The sequence below is a fragment of the Lissotriton vulgaris genome, chromosome 6 (assembly GCF_964263255.1).
Source record: "Lissotriton vulgaris chromosome 6, aLisVul1.2, whole genome shotgun sequence".
NCBI lineage: Eukaryota > Metazoa > Chordata > Amphibia > Caudata > Salamandridae > Lissotriton > Lissotriton vulgaris.
In genome coordinates, this window is record NC_141694.1 from 1,251,036,998 (window position 1) to 1,251,054,252 (window position 17,255).

The 17,255-nt window shown below is 42.3% G+C and overlaps 1 protein-coding gene across 1 annotated transcript in view; it reads left to right on the forward strand.

Moving 5' to 3' along the window:
* The window catches only part of AGT (angiotensinogen), a 101,377-nt gene that overhangs the window by 75,709 nt on the left and 8,413 nt on the right, over window positions 1–17,255 (forward strand). Inside the window, exons 3-4 of the mRNA XM_086927349.1 lie at window positions 2,351–2,618; window positions 5,038–5,182. Coding sequence (XP_086783475.1) covers window positions 2,351–2,618; window positions 5,038–5,182 — 413 coding nt within the window. The remainder of the gene's footprint in view (window positions 1–2,350; window positions 2,619–5,037; window positions 5,183–17,255) is intronic.

Genomic DNA, 17,255 nt, shown 5'->3' on the forward strand with positions numbered 1-17,255 from the left:
GCCCTGTCATGTATATAATCCCCTGTGAATACTGCAGTGCCAGTTGGCACAGTATATATGTGTGATTATGATTCTAATGTGCTTCGGTCAATACAAAGGCTAATTTTTATATAACCTTGTGTAGAGTTTCTTTTGTAGTGTGCCTAGTGTGGCGCTGCTGAGTGTGTGTGTGTTGCGCAAACGATTTACACATCAGCTCTGGGATAAGCCTGACTGCTCGTGCCAAGCTACCGAGGGGGTGAGCAAGGAAGTCAGCGTGTAACTCCCTTGCCCTAACTAGAGTGGAGGTTTCTGCCTGGCTTAGGCGCAAGCCCTAGCCAACCAGAAATCCCACTTCTAACACAAGCCTTGGAATTCATTTTGCTAGTTGATATGTAGATCACTTAGGCCTCAATTACGAGTGCCTCAAATGAACAGGTATTGTTTATCACACCTGTTAAATACTGATACCCATGTGTTCGGACTTTATCAGGTGCAATAAAATGCCCACATAATGACTTTTCCCCACTACACTTTCAGCACATAAAATGGGCATGCCTTGGTTAATCTGAGAAATATCAGCAGGTTTGACTTGCTGATATTTACTGGGAGAAAACACCGAGCTGTCTGAAAACTCTCACCCACTGGCTGTCGCTACACCCATGGGTGTCGAAATGTCCCATGGCACGCGTAATCGAAGTCTTAGTCAACAGGTGATGTTTGCCTAAATTTTCATTTCAAATCATCATCAAATCTTGACGTATTTCATATCTTTTCTGTTCCTGGATACTTAGCATTTTTGAGACATATTTGGTTCCTTAAGATTCAAGTTCGGGGATGTAAAAGAGTGACCCGTTATCATGTCAGGGGAAGTTGCTCCTGATGGCTCAATAGCGATTAGATGGTAACATATGCTAAAGTTTAAACTTGCTTTTAGGAATGTACTATTCGACGATTAAGTTTGGAAATAAATTGTTCTGATACGATCCTTGCTATCAAAGGGGCTGATTATTTTTTGTAGGTTCCTCAGTGTGGGAAAACACAGGGGCAGATTTACAATAACTAGCGCATCCCTGCATATCAGCAGGGATGCACCAGTTATTGTGCGTCACGGCTGCGCCACCATGGATGCGCCACATTTACAATGCGGCGCACCATGGGGCAAAAATGGACAGATGTGTGACGCATCTGCTGCCGTAAAGGTGGCGCATTGCTGAAGTTGCGTCGCAAGCGCGACGCAGTTGCAGCAAGGCTCGGGGGTGCCCTATCCTTAAAATGCTGCATCAATCCTTACACCTGCTTCAAGCAGGCACAGGGTTTGACGCAGCATGGCCTTAAAAGTGACTGAGTGAAATCTTGTAGATTTCACTCAGCCACTTTTAGGAGGCGTTCCTGCGCTGGAATACCCCACCCCTGAGCCGGAACGCCTACATGTGGAGCTGGGCTTACCTCGCAGCATGGCGCTGGCTTTGCGCCGCCGCTGCGTCACAAAAGTGACGCAACTGCGGCATAAAAGAGGCACATGGGGCTTGTAAATCTGCCCCACAGTTTCTAGTTTTGGGCAAGAACACTCTGTAGTAGTATTAAGAACTTACGATCTGCACGAATATGATCTCGTGCAGGTTAAAAATAAAAATAAAGGCGTTTGGTGGGTGACTGGAATAGCAAGACATAATTTTGGACTGCATCCTAATGCTCAAACCTCCCTCCATAACCGCTCCATTAAACCCAGAAAAATAATCAATGATAATTAACATCTTTTACAGTCACACATGAATTTTACATTGCTCACTTTTAGTAGAAATATACCCTGAGGAAACTAACTTTTGTTTTTTTAGTTTACATTTTTCCCGAGTCTAAGTAAAACCAAGTAGTTTGAAAGTAAACTCCTTTTGTATATTCATTGTGATAGCACATCAAAATTAACATTGATTATAAATATATGTAACGATTCTGAATGTCATGGAATTTCTTTATGCATTGATAGAACTTTGCTTTTGGGTCGGTTATGTCCCTTCAGTTGTGTTCCTATGGATATCCAGTGCGACAATCTGGCTTTACAGCGCAGTGACGCTTGGTAAACGCCAGAGATCCACTTGTTTCCCCCGATTTAAACATGCCGAAAACATTATTTGCCTTACATTGTTAAGTCAAGTCATTCTTTATTGAATCATTCAATGATCTTAAAAGATACAATACAGTGCAGTCTTACATGAAAAAACAAAAGTAGGCATCATATAAAGACATGAAATATTAAAAGAGTAATTAATACTTGCTGATTAAAAAGAACGAAAGAGACTAAGAGTAAAGTCGTGTGACATTCTGTGCCCTCAGGTATTGATAATAATTGGGTCTTCCAATGTGATTTTAGGAAAAGTGATGGACGCTTATCCTGTGGCAGAACCTCAGGACTTTTGGGTTGATGGCAACCGGAAGATCTCAGTGCCCATGATGTCAGTCATCGGCATTTTCCAGTTCAAGCACGACGACCGGAAGAACTTGTTTGTGATCAGGGTTCCCCTCAGCGAGAACGACTTCCTTCTGTTGGTTCAACCCACGCATGGAAAGACCTTGGAGCAGATCGAGTCAGAACTGTCTGCTGAATACTACGCCTCGTTTTTCGACAACACTGGAAGCAGGTAAACTGAAGAGCATGTTCACTCCCTCTTGATCTCCCTCTCTCCTGTAGTGCTCCTTCGCAGTCTAGATTTCCCAAGAGCACTGACCACCTTCAGAGAAGCTAGAAATGAGCAATCCAACATAGACAGAGCACAGCACGAATAAGTAAATAGCTGACTATAGTCAGTCAGTTCAGTTATTTAATAAAAAGAAACATGCATCAGTTAATGGTCCAGCAAGAGTTCTTCATCACAGCCGTAACAGTGTAAAAAACATTGATTCAGCCACAGCCAACACATTTCGTCGCCATTCGCGACTTTTTCAAGGCTCCAAATAATTGTGGTAGATTTCAATTAGGAATCGCGTATGTTCAAAAAATAGACAACACCGACAAGAAGTCTGGATATTGTATGTCCAGATTAATGATATCACTCCCGGAATAAGGACTGGTATCTGTAAGTTTTAACAGGTGTAGATCCCAGAAGAGAGAAAAACGGAATCTCTACACTTTACCGCTTTTCCCCGTAGATTGGAGGTGTCTCTTTTAAAGCCCCTACGTGGTTGAGGATACCATGGACTAAATCGGACGGAATTACGACTTAGTGGACAGGTCTACACTAGCGGTTGGGATCTTCTCACAAGCCTCAACACGCATACCTTGGAGAGAATGGGTATACAAATATACAACGAAGGGAAAAAGGGTGATTTTTTAACGTTGTGACTCTTCTGGAAACTTTGCGTTTTTCTCTCTTCGGGGACCTACACCTGTTAAAACTTACAGATACCAGTCCTTATTCCTGGAGTGATATCATTAATCTGGACATACAATATCCAGAGTTCGTGTCGGTTTTGTCTATTTTTTGAACATACGCGATTCTTAATTGAAATCTACCAAAATTATTTGGAGCCTTGGAAAAGTCGCGAATGGCGACGAAACACGTGTCGGCTGTGGCTGAATCAATGTTATTTACACTGTTACGACTGTGATGAAGAACTCTTGCTGGACCATTAACTGATGCATGTTTATTTTTATCAAAGAACTGAACTGACTGTGGATAGTCAGCTATTTACTTATTCATGCTGTGCTCTGTCTATGTTGAATTGTGTATGTATATGTATAGAGGCTTTTCTGTACATATGGTGTAGTACTGTGGGTGGCACGGTACAGGGACATAGAGCACTCCTAGAAAGGACATTTTGTACAATTTATTGATTAGGCAAACTTAAAGGAGGTGCTGGCTATTTTGGATGACCACTGCCACCATTTGTTTGTTGCTTAAGGCAGAAATGAGGGTCGCACAAGTGTTCTCTCTCTCTCGTCCTGTTGTTAATGATTGGGTCATACCCCTCCCTTCATTTTTATAAATTAGCTTTCTAGCTATATCAAGTCAGATCAGCACTTAGTAGAGGATTGCAGCTAGTCTGGAGACTTGGAGAGATATCCTATGATTGCTAGAAGCTGAAACACTGGGCTCGATTTTAATGGCTGGTTACTGTTGTGTGGGGGTGTGGGCAGCCGCTGTAGGCGCAAACGCAGGCTGGTTCGAACCTACAGGACATGGGGTCTGGGACAGGGTGTAATGCTAGCCCCAACTGACCCGCAGCCTAACCTGCCCCACTGACAAACCTGCACCGATGCCCAGCTTCCATCTTCCGTCTGCTTGTGGGAGGTGGGATACGGTACTGGAATTATCCTGGGAATCGGTGGTAACCATGCTGATTTGAACTCAGTAATTCCAGGTCTGAACGGTTATTCCCCATTCTAGGGACAATCATTTGTAATTGCATGTAGAAGAGGTGCAATTAAGGACCTGAATCGAGACTCTGAACCTGGTAATTTCAGCACTACAACACTACGCAGCTTGCAATGGTGACCTTTAAGGGGGACATGCTACCTGAGACATTTTTTTTTTTTTTATTGACTCAAAGTAGAAGATCAAAGTGAGAGTGGAAGGTGCACAGCGTTATTTCTATGGCAAGTTTCTGGTATCTCTCATGGGTCGAGGGTGACGCCTGGGTGGCGTCGCTTGTCAACGGCGACCTTTAGTAAGCATACACAAGTTGTACTCCCAATAGTCATTAGAAGCATCCCCTGGCGCTTCACTCATTCGTCTTCTGTCCAGAAGACGAATGAGTGGAGCGCCAGGGGATGCTTCTAATGACTATTGGGAGTACAACTTGTCAAAGTAGAAGATCTCAGAATCATGTAGTCATGTTATTTATTTCCATGTGTAACATCTGTCCAACTTGAACATTTGGCAATCCCCATAGTTTTTCCTCATTGCTTTACTCGGATACATTCCAGGTGAAATAGAGGCACATTGTACTTTGTTACTTTATGGGGAACACTCATGTCCATAACAATAGGAGAGCGGATCCACTTTTTATTGAGTAACTTCAAAAAAATTTACATACTACCTTTTTCGTTCTTTTCCACAGATATGTTCATTTAACACTACCAAAGCTTGCCATCGAGAACACATATGATCTCCAGGAGATTCTTGCCAACATGAAGCTGCCCACCTTGATCGGGAAGAAAGCGGACTTGAGTAGAATGAGTAACGCGGATATCAGAGTTGGAAAGGTTAGTGCACTAATATGTGTTTCATACAAACAAGTGCATTACTGTGTGTTATAATATGCTTTGTTCAATGGTAGAAGGTGCACACTTCATGCCACTGTGTGCAGCATCAAGAAGGATGGGCACGCACCTTGGAGGAAGCACAATTTGAGACTGCCCGCAGTAACAACTGGCTAGAGTCCCCGTTGCCAAGGGGAAGCACCAGCGACCTGATTTCAATCAGGAGCGGTCCGTGCAGGTAAGAGGGATGATGAGGGAAAATGTATTTAATATTTAATTTTCCCTCGTCGTCGAATGTCGAGTCCATCGCCTCCTCACCGCTCTTACGTGCACGGGCCGCTCCTGATTTCAATATACTGTACTAACTTTTGTCACACATGGTGTTGCAAGGACAATGCAATCCCTATGTAAGAGTTACCAAGCAGCCTAAGGTCACCTTGCTTGCTAAATCTAAAGTAATGCAAGGCAGTGCAAGTCGCTCCTTGCATTATCCTGCCCCGGGGTGGCATTTTCTGGATGGAGCATGAGTGTTCCAATGCATCCACCCATGTATTTTGGCATATTCCCAGATTCACCTACCCTGGTAAACCTGGGAGTGTGTCAAAATGCCACCCTTTCTCAGGTGTGGTGCAACAAGGAGCACTATCTTTATTTCTCCTCGTTGCTTCCGCTTTCTAAGTGTGCTGCATAGAAAGAGGAAAATGCCTCTGAGAATTATTTTGGTGCAGGAAGGTGTCCCTTCCTGCACAAAATCAATTATGCCTACAATGCAGACACCCTTGCACCATGGCACAATGGTGCCCGTGTTGACGCATGACAGTACACTATACGCCAGCACAAGCAGCGGACAGGAATGCACCATATAATTTCAAATATGGCACATTCCTGCGCACTCCCTTTCATGCAGCATAGCAATGTGTCTTGCTGCATTGCGTTGTGTTAAAGTGTAATAAATCTGGACCTCTATGTTTAACACAAACGTGGCTAACTGATGCATCAGGCCTAGGATTACTTAATGCTATCCTATCTGGATACCATATAATTAGGAAAGATAGAACAAAAGGCATGGGCTTAGAGGTAATATCTAGAGCATTAATCCAGTTAAACAAATGAATTTATCACAGTTCACAAGGCAGAAACTCTCCTGTTTATGATAAAGCTTGTATTCAACAACAAAGGCCTCCCCCACCTCACACCAGTTCTCGTTGGACCAATGGCAGAGTTAAACGACCAATTATCCTACTGCCCTAGATGCGTTCCTTAACACTAATCCATAGGGTCGTGGTGTGTTCTCGCTTACATAAAAAGTTACACCCAGGTCTAGTCCCACTCTAAATTGTGAAAATAAAGTGAGCAAAGAGGGAGTACCTCACGATAGCGACACCCGAGGGGATTCCTGGCGAATAATTGCCAGTTTACCCACTTCTCATCATTGGCCACTCTCTCTTTGTTGTGAGTAAAGAGCGAAAGAAAAAAAACACAAATAGTGATTCCCCAACTAATATTAGTGTGGTGCACAATTAGGAAACCTATATGTCCCCTCATCTAAATTAAAGGTGAAAAAATGTGTGTATGCACATAGAACCCCTGTGATAGCCAAAGGCAATCGGCCAACACTGCTAAAATATGGAGAGACTTGCTAGCTTAATAACTTTATTCTGATGCCGCAAGAATTCCCAATTAAAAATGGTTCCTAATATACCATATATATTTACTCAATGCCGACATGTTTCATTGCTATAAACTTCAGCAACTTCGTCAGGGCAACATTGGGGTTCTGGTTTCCACTGTTACCTGATGGCAGCCATCAGGTAACAGTGGAAACAGTCTACTTTGTGTGTCTTCTATATCTTTTATATGTTTCCTGTTTTTGTTTACACTGTTGTAGATATATGAAGTCCTGTGTTGGGGACTATCATTTCATTTCCGCTGTGTTTGTTTTTAAATATCACTACAGGTCCTGTGAACCAACATAAGTAAAGATTGAAAACAGAACCCCAAAATTGGTCGTTTAACTCTGCCATTGGTCCAACGAGAACTGGTGTGAGGTGGGGAGGCCTTTGTTGTTGAATATTGACTGAGTGGGAGGCAGCCTCTTCCATTAATCCCCCTAGGGCTCCTTTTGATTGAATGGTATAATAAAGCTTGCCCAAAAGTCTATCTGGTTCTTTCTATTATTATCACAACAAGGTGAGATACCTAAAGGTATAGAACCAATTATGTCAATTTCAAAGAGATTCTAAGGTGGGTACCAAATAATTTCCTAATGGGATTTGTGACAAGTCCCTTGTAAATGAAGGTAACAAAGGCTCTGTATCTGTTAAGATGTAGGTTTATTAGGTTACTTAACAGCAGAGTCTCCATCCACATCCAATGTCAACTCCAAGTGCCGTCTGTATCAAAGAATGCACTTCCACTTGGCAACCACCCATATTCTAAGTTACTTGGCATCATTACCTGTATACCAACACACTGCATCACAGATTAAATACAGAACACCACATCACCTCCCTCTCAATATTTCACAAATAATGAAAGAAACTTAAACTTAGAAAGAATAAATATAACTCAACAAAACAGAATCCCAAAATTGAATCATAGTCCTCAACAAATACAATCCTGTGAGATTTTTGTAGAACATTGTGGTCTAGTAACACTCTCTTGTGCAAGACTTGTTCTAGTAACATTTCTCCATTGGGCTGACATTTGGCAACACTACTCAAATTCCAAACTCTGTGATCATTGGTCTTCACCACCGTTTGAAAAACCTTGATGACCCTGAACCGTTCACTGAACTTGGAGTTTTTCCCATCTTTCCGGGGTGACTTGAACATTACCCAATCTCCTACATTCACAACAGTACTTTTCGCTGCTTTTCTCTCACCAAATCACATTTTCCTTTTCTACATTCTCTCCCTCTCTTTTTCTCCACCTCTCCGTGCTTCCAACACAGTCATCCACCACAGACCTTTTAATTGTGACCCAAGAGAGCGTTACCTCAGTATTCGTAGCTCTTCTTTTACATAATCAAAAAAGGAGCCACACCCATAGAGGAATGTGATGTAAATCTGTACTCACGTACCTTATTCCTCATAGCCAATTCCCAGTTCAAACCAGACACAAGAGCCTGCTGTAAAGTCTCTTAAAGTACTTTTACAAATCGCTCAACTACTCCATTGCTCTATGGATGATATAATGCTGCTTTTTTATGTTTAATTCCTCTACTTTTCAGAAACGCCTAGACAATGCTGAGAGTGGAGACAATGGGAATCCCGCTCTCTTAAAGAGTTCTTCAAAGAAATCAATGATTACACCTGATTCAACAGAATTTACCACCTTGATTTCCGGCCACTGTGAAAACATATCACAACATACCAAAACATAATTGCCCTGAGACTTCAATCTCACTGGGCCTAAAATGTCAACAGCAAGGTCTGACCACGGGCCATTTGCTTGTTCCTACACTATCCTTGGCTGTGTCCAAATCTTTAAAACCCTGTTGCTGCATGGGAATTCTACACAATTCCTAACTTATCTTTATATATGCATATCCATGGCAGGCCACCAATAAGCTTCTCTAATTCTCTCTTTTGTCTTGGCAAAACCCATATGAGTGGCTTGAGCATTATTCAACAACTTGTCTCTTAGTTTATATGGGGGAACCAATTTACTTCCCCTCTGCAGAAGACCATCCACAACAGCCAAGTTCTCTCTAACCTGCCAATAGCTTTTCAGTTCATACTGACAATCTTTCTTTCTTTTCACACCACCTAACTGAAATCATCGCCACAACCTTTTGCAACACTTCATAATTCACCAAACTTTCTTTCCAGTCTCCCTCAGAAATCAAACCTTCGATAATTAATCATACACTGATCTTTTCGTCAAATTCCTCACTACCAAACTACTCTCCTTCCTCAAACATTTCACTTTCAACATTCCCTAATCTTGATAGACAGTCAACCAAAAATGTTACTGACACCAGACAAATAGGACACTACGAAATCAAATTCCTGCAAGGCAACCAACCCTTTCCGTATTGGGTGTGAAACAAAGTCTATACCATTCTTGGTGAACAAAACTTTTCAATCAGCGCACTGCCCAGGACTTCCTTTTTCAGAACCGAATAGTTACACTCCACACCACTCAAGGGCCTGGAAGTAAATACAATTTTCTTCTCCTTCACATCTACTTTTTATATTAGCATATTTATTATAGGACTCCGTCATCCACCACAAATTTCACCAGTTCTTCCTTGTTTTAAGGGGCGTGAAGATTACAAATGGTGTCGACCAGGGAAACTTTGGGTTTAATTCCAGACGCAGAGACCAACTATCCTAAGTATTCAAATTCAATCTCTTGAACATCAAACTTGAATGTATCTGCCCTGAGTGTGAGGCCTGCATCACACACTTTTCCCAAGACTTTCCTCAGCCTAGCATTATGTTCCTCAAGATGAACATCGAAGATTAGCACACCATTCTGGTACACCTTGACACCCTCTATTTGAGGTCTCTATCTTGGAGCATGAAAATGACTACACAAATGTCATCAGGGATCATGATATGTAAGTGAGAATTGTTACAGTTGTAGTACTGATCTCTACTTATATATATTTTCTTAGCCCTAAAAAAAGTCGAAATAACCGCAACGAAATATGTGTTGGCTAAGCAAAGAAGGTTTGATGAAGAAGAACAATAAAGAAGTGGAAGGATTACATCCTTGAATTGTCTTTCAAATGATTGTCGTAAGAATATGTTGGAGAATGCAATAATATTGTTTAGCTGGTCCAGGCCACGTTTTGGAGAGTAAGGTGGTGCTCCCCACCTTTAGGCACCGCATTTACTTAGTGATTGTTTTACAAATTTATTGTGAACTTCCACTCTGGGCGCCACCACCCTAGTGAAGACCACCCATCAGAGAGGAAACATATACTTTACCAGGAATAATTCTTCCTTTAAAATCAATTGTACCCCAAAAATAGCCTAACAGATCTATAGTCTCACCCCCATACCCTCTTGGTTTTATATCAGGTTTGAATATTTTCACCTTCCCCAAAAGATGCTGCTCATAAAATGTCTTCAGTAGGAGTGTTATTTTGGCCCTTGAAACAAAAAGCATGTTCACTGGTGCATCATTGATGATAACAGTCTCTAATGGACCCTCACTAGCAGATTCTTTGATTTGAAGAATGTTGACCTCTTCCATCACCTCTTCATACATATCAATCTCTCTGACCATATTCAGGTCTTTACTTGATTTGCAACATATGGAAAAGTGACCCTTCCTTCCACAGATGTTGCACAGGACTTTTCGCTCAGGACAATCTTTGAAGATTGCCACATCTCCTTAGTTACCACACCAAAAGCATTTACCCTGAAAACCTTTCAAATTGGAGGACCTGGTTCCTGTGCTTGTGCTAGTTTTGGCTTTTGTAGATTTGTCTTGCACCACTTTCCCCAGCCCACCATCAGCATTCTCTATGGTAACATCTTTACGAATGGTTTTAACACACGCTTTCGAATGTTCGTGCAGGAAAGATTGTCCTTCTGCCACAAGCTCTCTCTGGCTTTGTCAAGGACACAGCCTGACATTAACTGATCTCTTAGTCGCTTCTCTAGAGATACACCAAATTTGCAATTGGATGCTAATTTCCGTAACACCGTGATATACTGTTCTATTGATTTATCTTGTCTTTGCATTCTCCTCCCAAAGTGATATTGTTATAGAACGGTACTCACCTTGGGAAGAAAATGCAAGTTTAATTTCCTGATCCACTATTCATATTCATTTAGACTAGATGAATCACTCTACGAAAGATCAATAGGTTTTTCAAAGACTCTCTGACCCGCCGACTCTAAGCAGTGCATGAGCAAAGAAGTCTTTCTCTCAGTACTGAGAAATGTCCAACTCACAAGCGTAGTGTCCAAACACTTTTTTTCTCCATTTTAACTAGAAGAGTGGAGGGTCAGCAGGAGATAATAGGAAGAAAGGCGGCATAGGGACATTTTGCATAATGAAATCAGAGATAACCCCAAGTGAATATCTAATAATGAATGCCAAGTATCACAAAACACTCATCAAAATAAAGCTGTCACCTAGACACAATTAATCAACAGAAGAATTGAGGCAAGAATTACAAGAAAACAGGATAATAGTCACTGAAGAAACTATAAGAACGCGGCGAAAATACAACAATAGTAATATACAGCTGTGCCTGCCAGGGTACTCTCACTGCGTGCCTGTGCATCAACTATATGCTTCCTATAAATAGGAACACCACAGGATGCCAATTATATTGGAAGAGTTTGTGTGGCCTGGCTTACCACTGCCTCTCCTATTATGCTATATGGTCTTTCTAATATTATATTATCCTCTAAGGATATTGTGTGGGTTTCAGCTTCGCATTAGCTGATTTACTTCACTTTCATGCTATTACATCAAATAATCTCTGTGTGCTAGGAGATTTCATTACAAAATGGGATGACAGAGGTTGTGGTGAAACTTTAGAATTGGAACACTCTCTATCTGCCTTACATTTGGAGCAACTTGTGATCATGTTCAAACATGAAAAAGGGCCCACCATTGACCTCGTTTTTACTTACCACAAACCAAACTATGGGGCATATTATTAAGAACACTCGATACACTATCGCCGCTTTTATCGGCAGGAAACTGCCGATAAAGCGGCGATAATGGGCTTGATAATATGCTCTATGAAATTCCAATCGAAGCCCATGTTAGATGTCTTCACATCTAACATGGGCTTCGATTGGAATTACATGGAGCATATTATCAAGCCCATTATCGCCGCTTCATCTGCAGTTTCCTGCCGATAAAAGCGGCGATAATGTATCGAGCTTTCTTGATAATATGCCCCTTTGTCTGTTAGGTCACTCGTAATCATAGTTTGGTCTGACAATTATGGAATTAAATTCAATATGACTTTGTCTAATTTTTGCTTGACCCAACAGGGAATTAGACTGACAACAGGTAGAACATAGTCTAAAACAAGCAACTGAATTCAGCAATTAGGTAACAGAAGCACTACACACCATTGCACCAGTAACAACCAAGAGATCTAGAAGGAGTGTCCTCTCCCCTCTCGGGTACTTCAAGGAGTTGAACATGGCAAAAAGAAGATGTAAAGAGTTTGAAAGGGTTTGAGAAAAGACGGGATTAAAAAAAAAATCTGTACATAAACATTAATTAAAAAGGTATAACAAATTATGCATATTTCACATATAAAATCATAACAGTAAGAAATATTGACAGGGAAGTGTTTAAGATAATAAAAAGTATGGGGCATATTAGCAAGAACTTCGTTAAAATTATCGCTGTTTTAGCGGCAGGAAACTGTCGCTAAAACGCCGATAATGGGCTTGCTAATATGTGCGTTATAGAATTCCAATAGAAGCCCAGGTTAGATGTGCAGGACATCTAACCTGGGCTTCTATGGGAATTCTATAACACATAATAGCAAATCCATTTTCGCCGTTTTAGCTGCAGTTTCCTGCCGCTTAAACTGCGATAACTTTAACGAGGTTCTTGCTAATATGCCCTCATGTGTTTTCCAGTGTTCTCGGACATCGAACTTGCTAGCTCTGACACTATCTGAAGCGGTTTCATCCTTTGTTTAGGAGCAGATAGATAAGATTTGTATCAGCTTCACTGGAAGTGATCAGAGGAACAAAGAATTGATTCAATCAAAGTTAGTTTATCCATTGACAGATTTTGAGTTGAAGCAGCACAGGATATGATTTTGACAATTAAATTTGGTTGACTACCGGATTCCTGCTTAGCCTCCTTATTCCATATAGGAGCTGATTTGTTTGCACCACTGCTAACTGAATTATGCAACCAGGCAATTGTTACTGCCACATGTCCCAAATTATAGAAGAATGCACACTTTTTCTTATTAAAAAAATACATGTTGCACTGGCTGCCTGGTGGGCCCAACCGTCCACAAGCTGGCAGACCTTTGACCCCGTTTGATAAATGTCTGTTCCTCAAAAAAGATGATAAGAAACTTATCTCCGAAATCTACTCATACTTATCTATGACCCCGCATAAGGGCAGATCTGCTGGCCAGAGGAGGTGGGAGAAGGAGTTGGGTCGTGCACAAGAAATGGAACAATATCTTTTACAAAACCCACCACACAGCACACTCCACGGGACATACTGAGATGTCATTCAAAATAATTTCCTACTGGTATTATACGCCCTCCCGCATACAGAAATGGAACTCCCAGTGTGATGGCCTGTGTTGGAGCGGCTGTGTCAACCTCCATCTCTTATGGCATTGCCCAAAACTCACTAGGTACTGGGAGAGGATTTTGGATGTGGTCGATCGGGCCTTTGACACTGCCATCCCTAGATTCCCTGATTATACAGTGCTTGGTCTTCCTAATGCATTGACGTTCCCTCTATGCTCTATCAAGTGTAGGTAGATGGCCTTAGCTCTTAATGCTGCCCATCGAGTTCTACTGTCTTGCTGGAACTCGGATAGAAACCCTGACCATCTGCAGTGGCTCACACAGCTGTGGGTTTTACTAGGCATGGAAAGATTATCGATGGCAACCTTGGGAGACAAGTCAGAGTACTTTATATTTATCCTCTCCTGTGAGTTTCAAGAACTGACTTGCCCCAAATACCTGTGCTTTTTAAGATTGATCCTGGATTCCCAGGATTTGGAGGAAGGCACCGGTATTGTATCATGTTCCTCAAAGCTTTGCCTCTGGGTGCATTGCCCTTGGGTTACTGGCTCATTTGGGGGTTGGGGAGGTGGGGGTGGCTTTTGATTTTTATGTGCCTTTTGGGGTAGTATTTGTTGTTTTCAGGTTTTCTAAAATGGCAAGTCATACGATTCAGCAGCTTATCATCGATGTCGGCACGCTGTGTAGACATGATATGCGCTTTAATGATTTTAACAGTTTTTTGTAAACATATGGGTATGGATTAACTGCCTTTGTCCCTCTTATAACGCTGCCAGCCCTGGGTGGGTTGTAGGCGGTTTGCTGTGTATTTCCCCTTTTGAGTTTCACATTGACATGGTTGTCTGTACTTTCTCCATTGTTAACCTTGGCACGGCTGGCCCATTTGGGTTGTAGGCGGCGTGCTGTGTACTGCTTTTGACCAAGTGCTCTGCCAATAAAAACTGACTTAATTCTAAAAAAAAAAATACACATGCTGATCCAGAGCAACTTTCTGACTATAGGTCCATCCCCCCAACTCTCTTTTCCGGCAAAAAAAATGAAAAAGGAAATTAACAGGCATCTGGTTAAACATATATAATATAATAACTTATTGGACTAAGCAAAGGCTGGGTTTAGGGCCCTTCGTTGTATAGAGACCACCCTTGTAACTGTGTTAGCTAACACAAGGAACCTGTTGAATAAGGACCATAATGCAGCATTTATCCTTTTGGGTCCTAGTGCTGCATTTAAATGTAAAATGTAAATTGATACTTGTATAGCGCACTACTCACCCACAAGGGTCTCAAGGCGCTTGTACGAATACCGCTGTGGAACCCATCCTGTCTTTCCCTGTGAGGCGTCCACTCCTGGGCACCCCCAAGGTGGAGGCCAGGCATCCTTAGCGTTGTGGGGGCCGTTGTGGAGATTAAGCAAGCTATTGCCCAGAGTTACAGAGTGGGACTCCATAATTGGAATAGGCACCGAGGCGAGAATTATCAGGTCCGTGGAATTTTTGAGCCCAAGACCCGTCGAGCCGGGGAATTGAACCCTGGTCCCGGGCTAGACCTCTGCATCAGGGTCTGCCGCTCTAACCATTGAGCCACTACTCCACCTTGACACAGTCTCCCACCTAACTCTGATAACCAGGCTAGAAAATATTGGTAGTTAGAGGAAATGCCTTGGATTGGTTGTCCTTATTCCCAATTAATTGAACAAAGACTGTTAGGAAGGCCTCCCCTCTCTCTAAACAGAGAGGTTTAACATACAGAGTGCATCAGGGCTCCATTCTAAGCCCTACACTGTTTAACCTTTACATCTCTCCGCTGGCAAAGTGAATACGTAATTTTGGGCTACCCTTAATGTCCTATGAAGATGATTCACAGATAGTGGCATCGGTAGGTGGAGAGTTAATGTCGGCGGCCAGAAATTTCCACAACCGCATGCAAGTCAAGAATTGGATGCGCACAAATGCACTAAAATTGAACTGTGACAAAACACAATTACTGTGTTTTGATCTCCTCTCCAAACAAAGGTAAAAAATTGGGGGCCTGAAGATATGGGTGGCACACCTGTATCTGTTCCCACAGCAAATACTTTCGAAACGACAAGACACTCTGAATTGAGCATGAACAAATGTGTATCACTGGTATCAGTGTCTTGTTTTCTACATTTAAAAGCAATGCCATTAAAACCCAAGTAGACCCACCAGTCGGTAGTTCGGGAATTGATCCTATCAAGTCTGGACTACTGTAAGGTACTATACCTGGGACTTCCTGCTAAAACATTGATGAGTCTCCAACGAGTGCATAATTGGGCTGCTAAGCTCATAACAGGAAGGAGAAATATGGTTCAGCCTCTGCCACCTTGAAAGAGTTATATTGGCTGCTGATAAGTTAGAGAGTACTCAAACACCCTGCATAGCTCATCGAGCCTTTTATCAAACAGGCCTAATAAGCTTCTCTGAGGAATTACTGCGTTACCTCCCAAGGAAGAAACTGAGATCTGGACAAGCTTCACTCTTAACCACTCCTAAATGTAAACTAATAAGGAATGGCAGCAGAGCCTCTTCCGTATTGGCTATAACATTATGGAACGGCCTCACCATTTCCCTCAGGCCTGAATAAAAACACTGGAAGTTAAGTAAGCTGCTGAAAACATATCTATTTCAAATGGCATAACTTCACTCCTTTCAGTTAACCAGTGCCAGGGCACTTTTTATTGTATGCAATTCCCACTATATAAATATGCTTCATCACCATCATTTACCATGGACAACCCTTCATAGTACACCGCAACATCTTTTTATATATGTTTTTAAAACCTTAATAAGTGCACATGGTTATGGAAAGTCTCAAACACCGTTACCGTGGGGTCAACATGAGGCTTGTAGGACATAAGCAGTGTTCCATCAGTCACACCCCCTCAACGTCCAAATGACATACTGTATACTGGCTGTTCATATGACTTTTTTTACATGGCCCAATATATGCTGGAAAGTCTTCAGTAATATCTATAAAATGTTATGAATTTTGAGGAAAAAAAATAATCTCAATGTGTCAGTCAAACATTCTCAATAGTAAGGTGTCTCTGCTCCATTCTAATTTTCGCAAAAACACCAGTTGATGGACAGAATTCAGAACAATGTCATACAGATGTGGGCCTAAATCCATCATTTTTGCTCACCATGCCATTCCAGTTTGGACACAGCCATATGCAAATCAGTCTTCACCCTGCGCCCAATGGGAAGAGTCCAGCCCGAACTGCCAGGCCAGGGCCTCCATGGACTGGAAACAAGCACCCTAGGACTGGTTTCAGGCTTTCAGTCCTCATCAGCCAAGATAGCTTGACTCCAGTGGCATGGAGAGCACTGGAGCCACGCCTGGGCATACCCGTCCCACTCAGGGTGACAATTGCAAAAACAAGAATTGATGGACAGAATGCAGAACAATCTCATACATTCCCCTCAATACAGAGATCTGGGTCTAAATTCATCGTTTTTTGCTCACCATGGCATTCCAGTTTGGACACAGCCATATGCAAATCAATTTTGACCCTGCGCCCAATGGCAAAAGTCAAGCCCGAACTGCCAGGCCAGGTCCTCCCTGGACTGGAAACAAGCATCCTAGGACCGCCCATCATTTGTTTGCGTAGCACTTTTCACCCTAAGTGGGATGGGTATGCCCAGATGTGGGTCCCTTGCTCACTGTGCCACTGGAGTCAAGCTAACCTGGCTGATGATGGGTAGTAAACTGGTACCAGGTGCTTGTTTCTGGTCCAGGGAGGACCTGGCTTGGCAGCTCGGTCTGAACTGTTCCCATGAGGCACAGGGTCAAGGCTGATTTGCATATGGCTGGGTCTAAACTGGGGTGGCATGGTGAGCA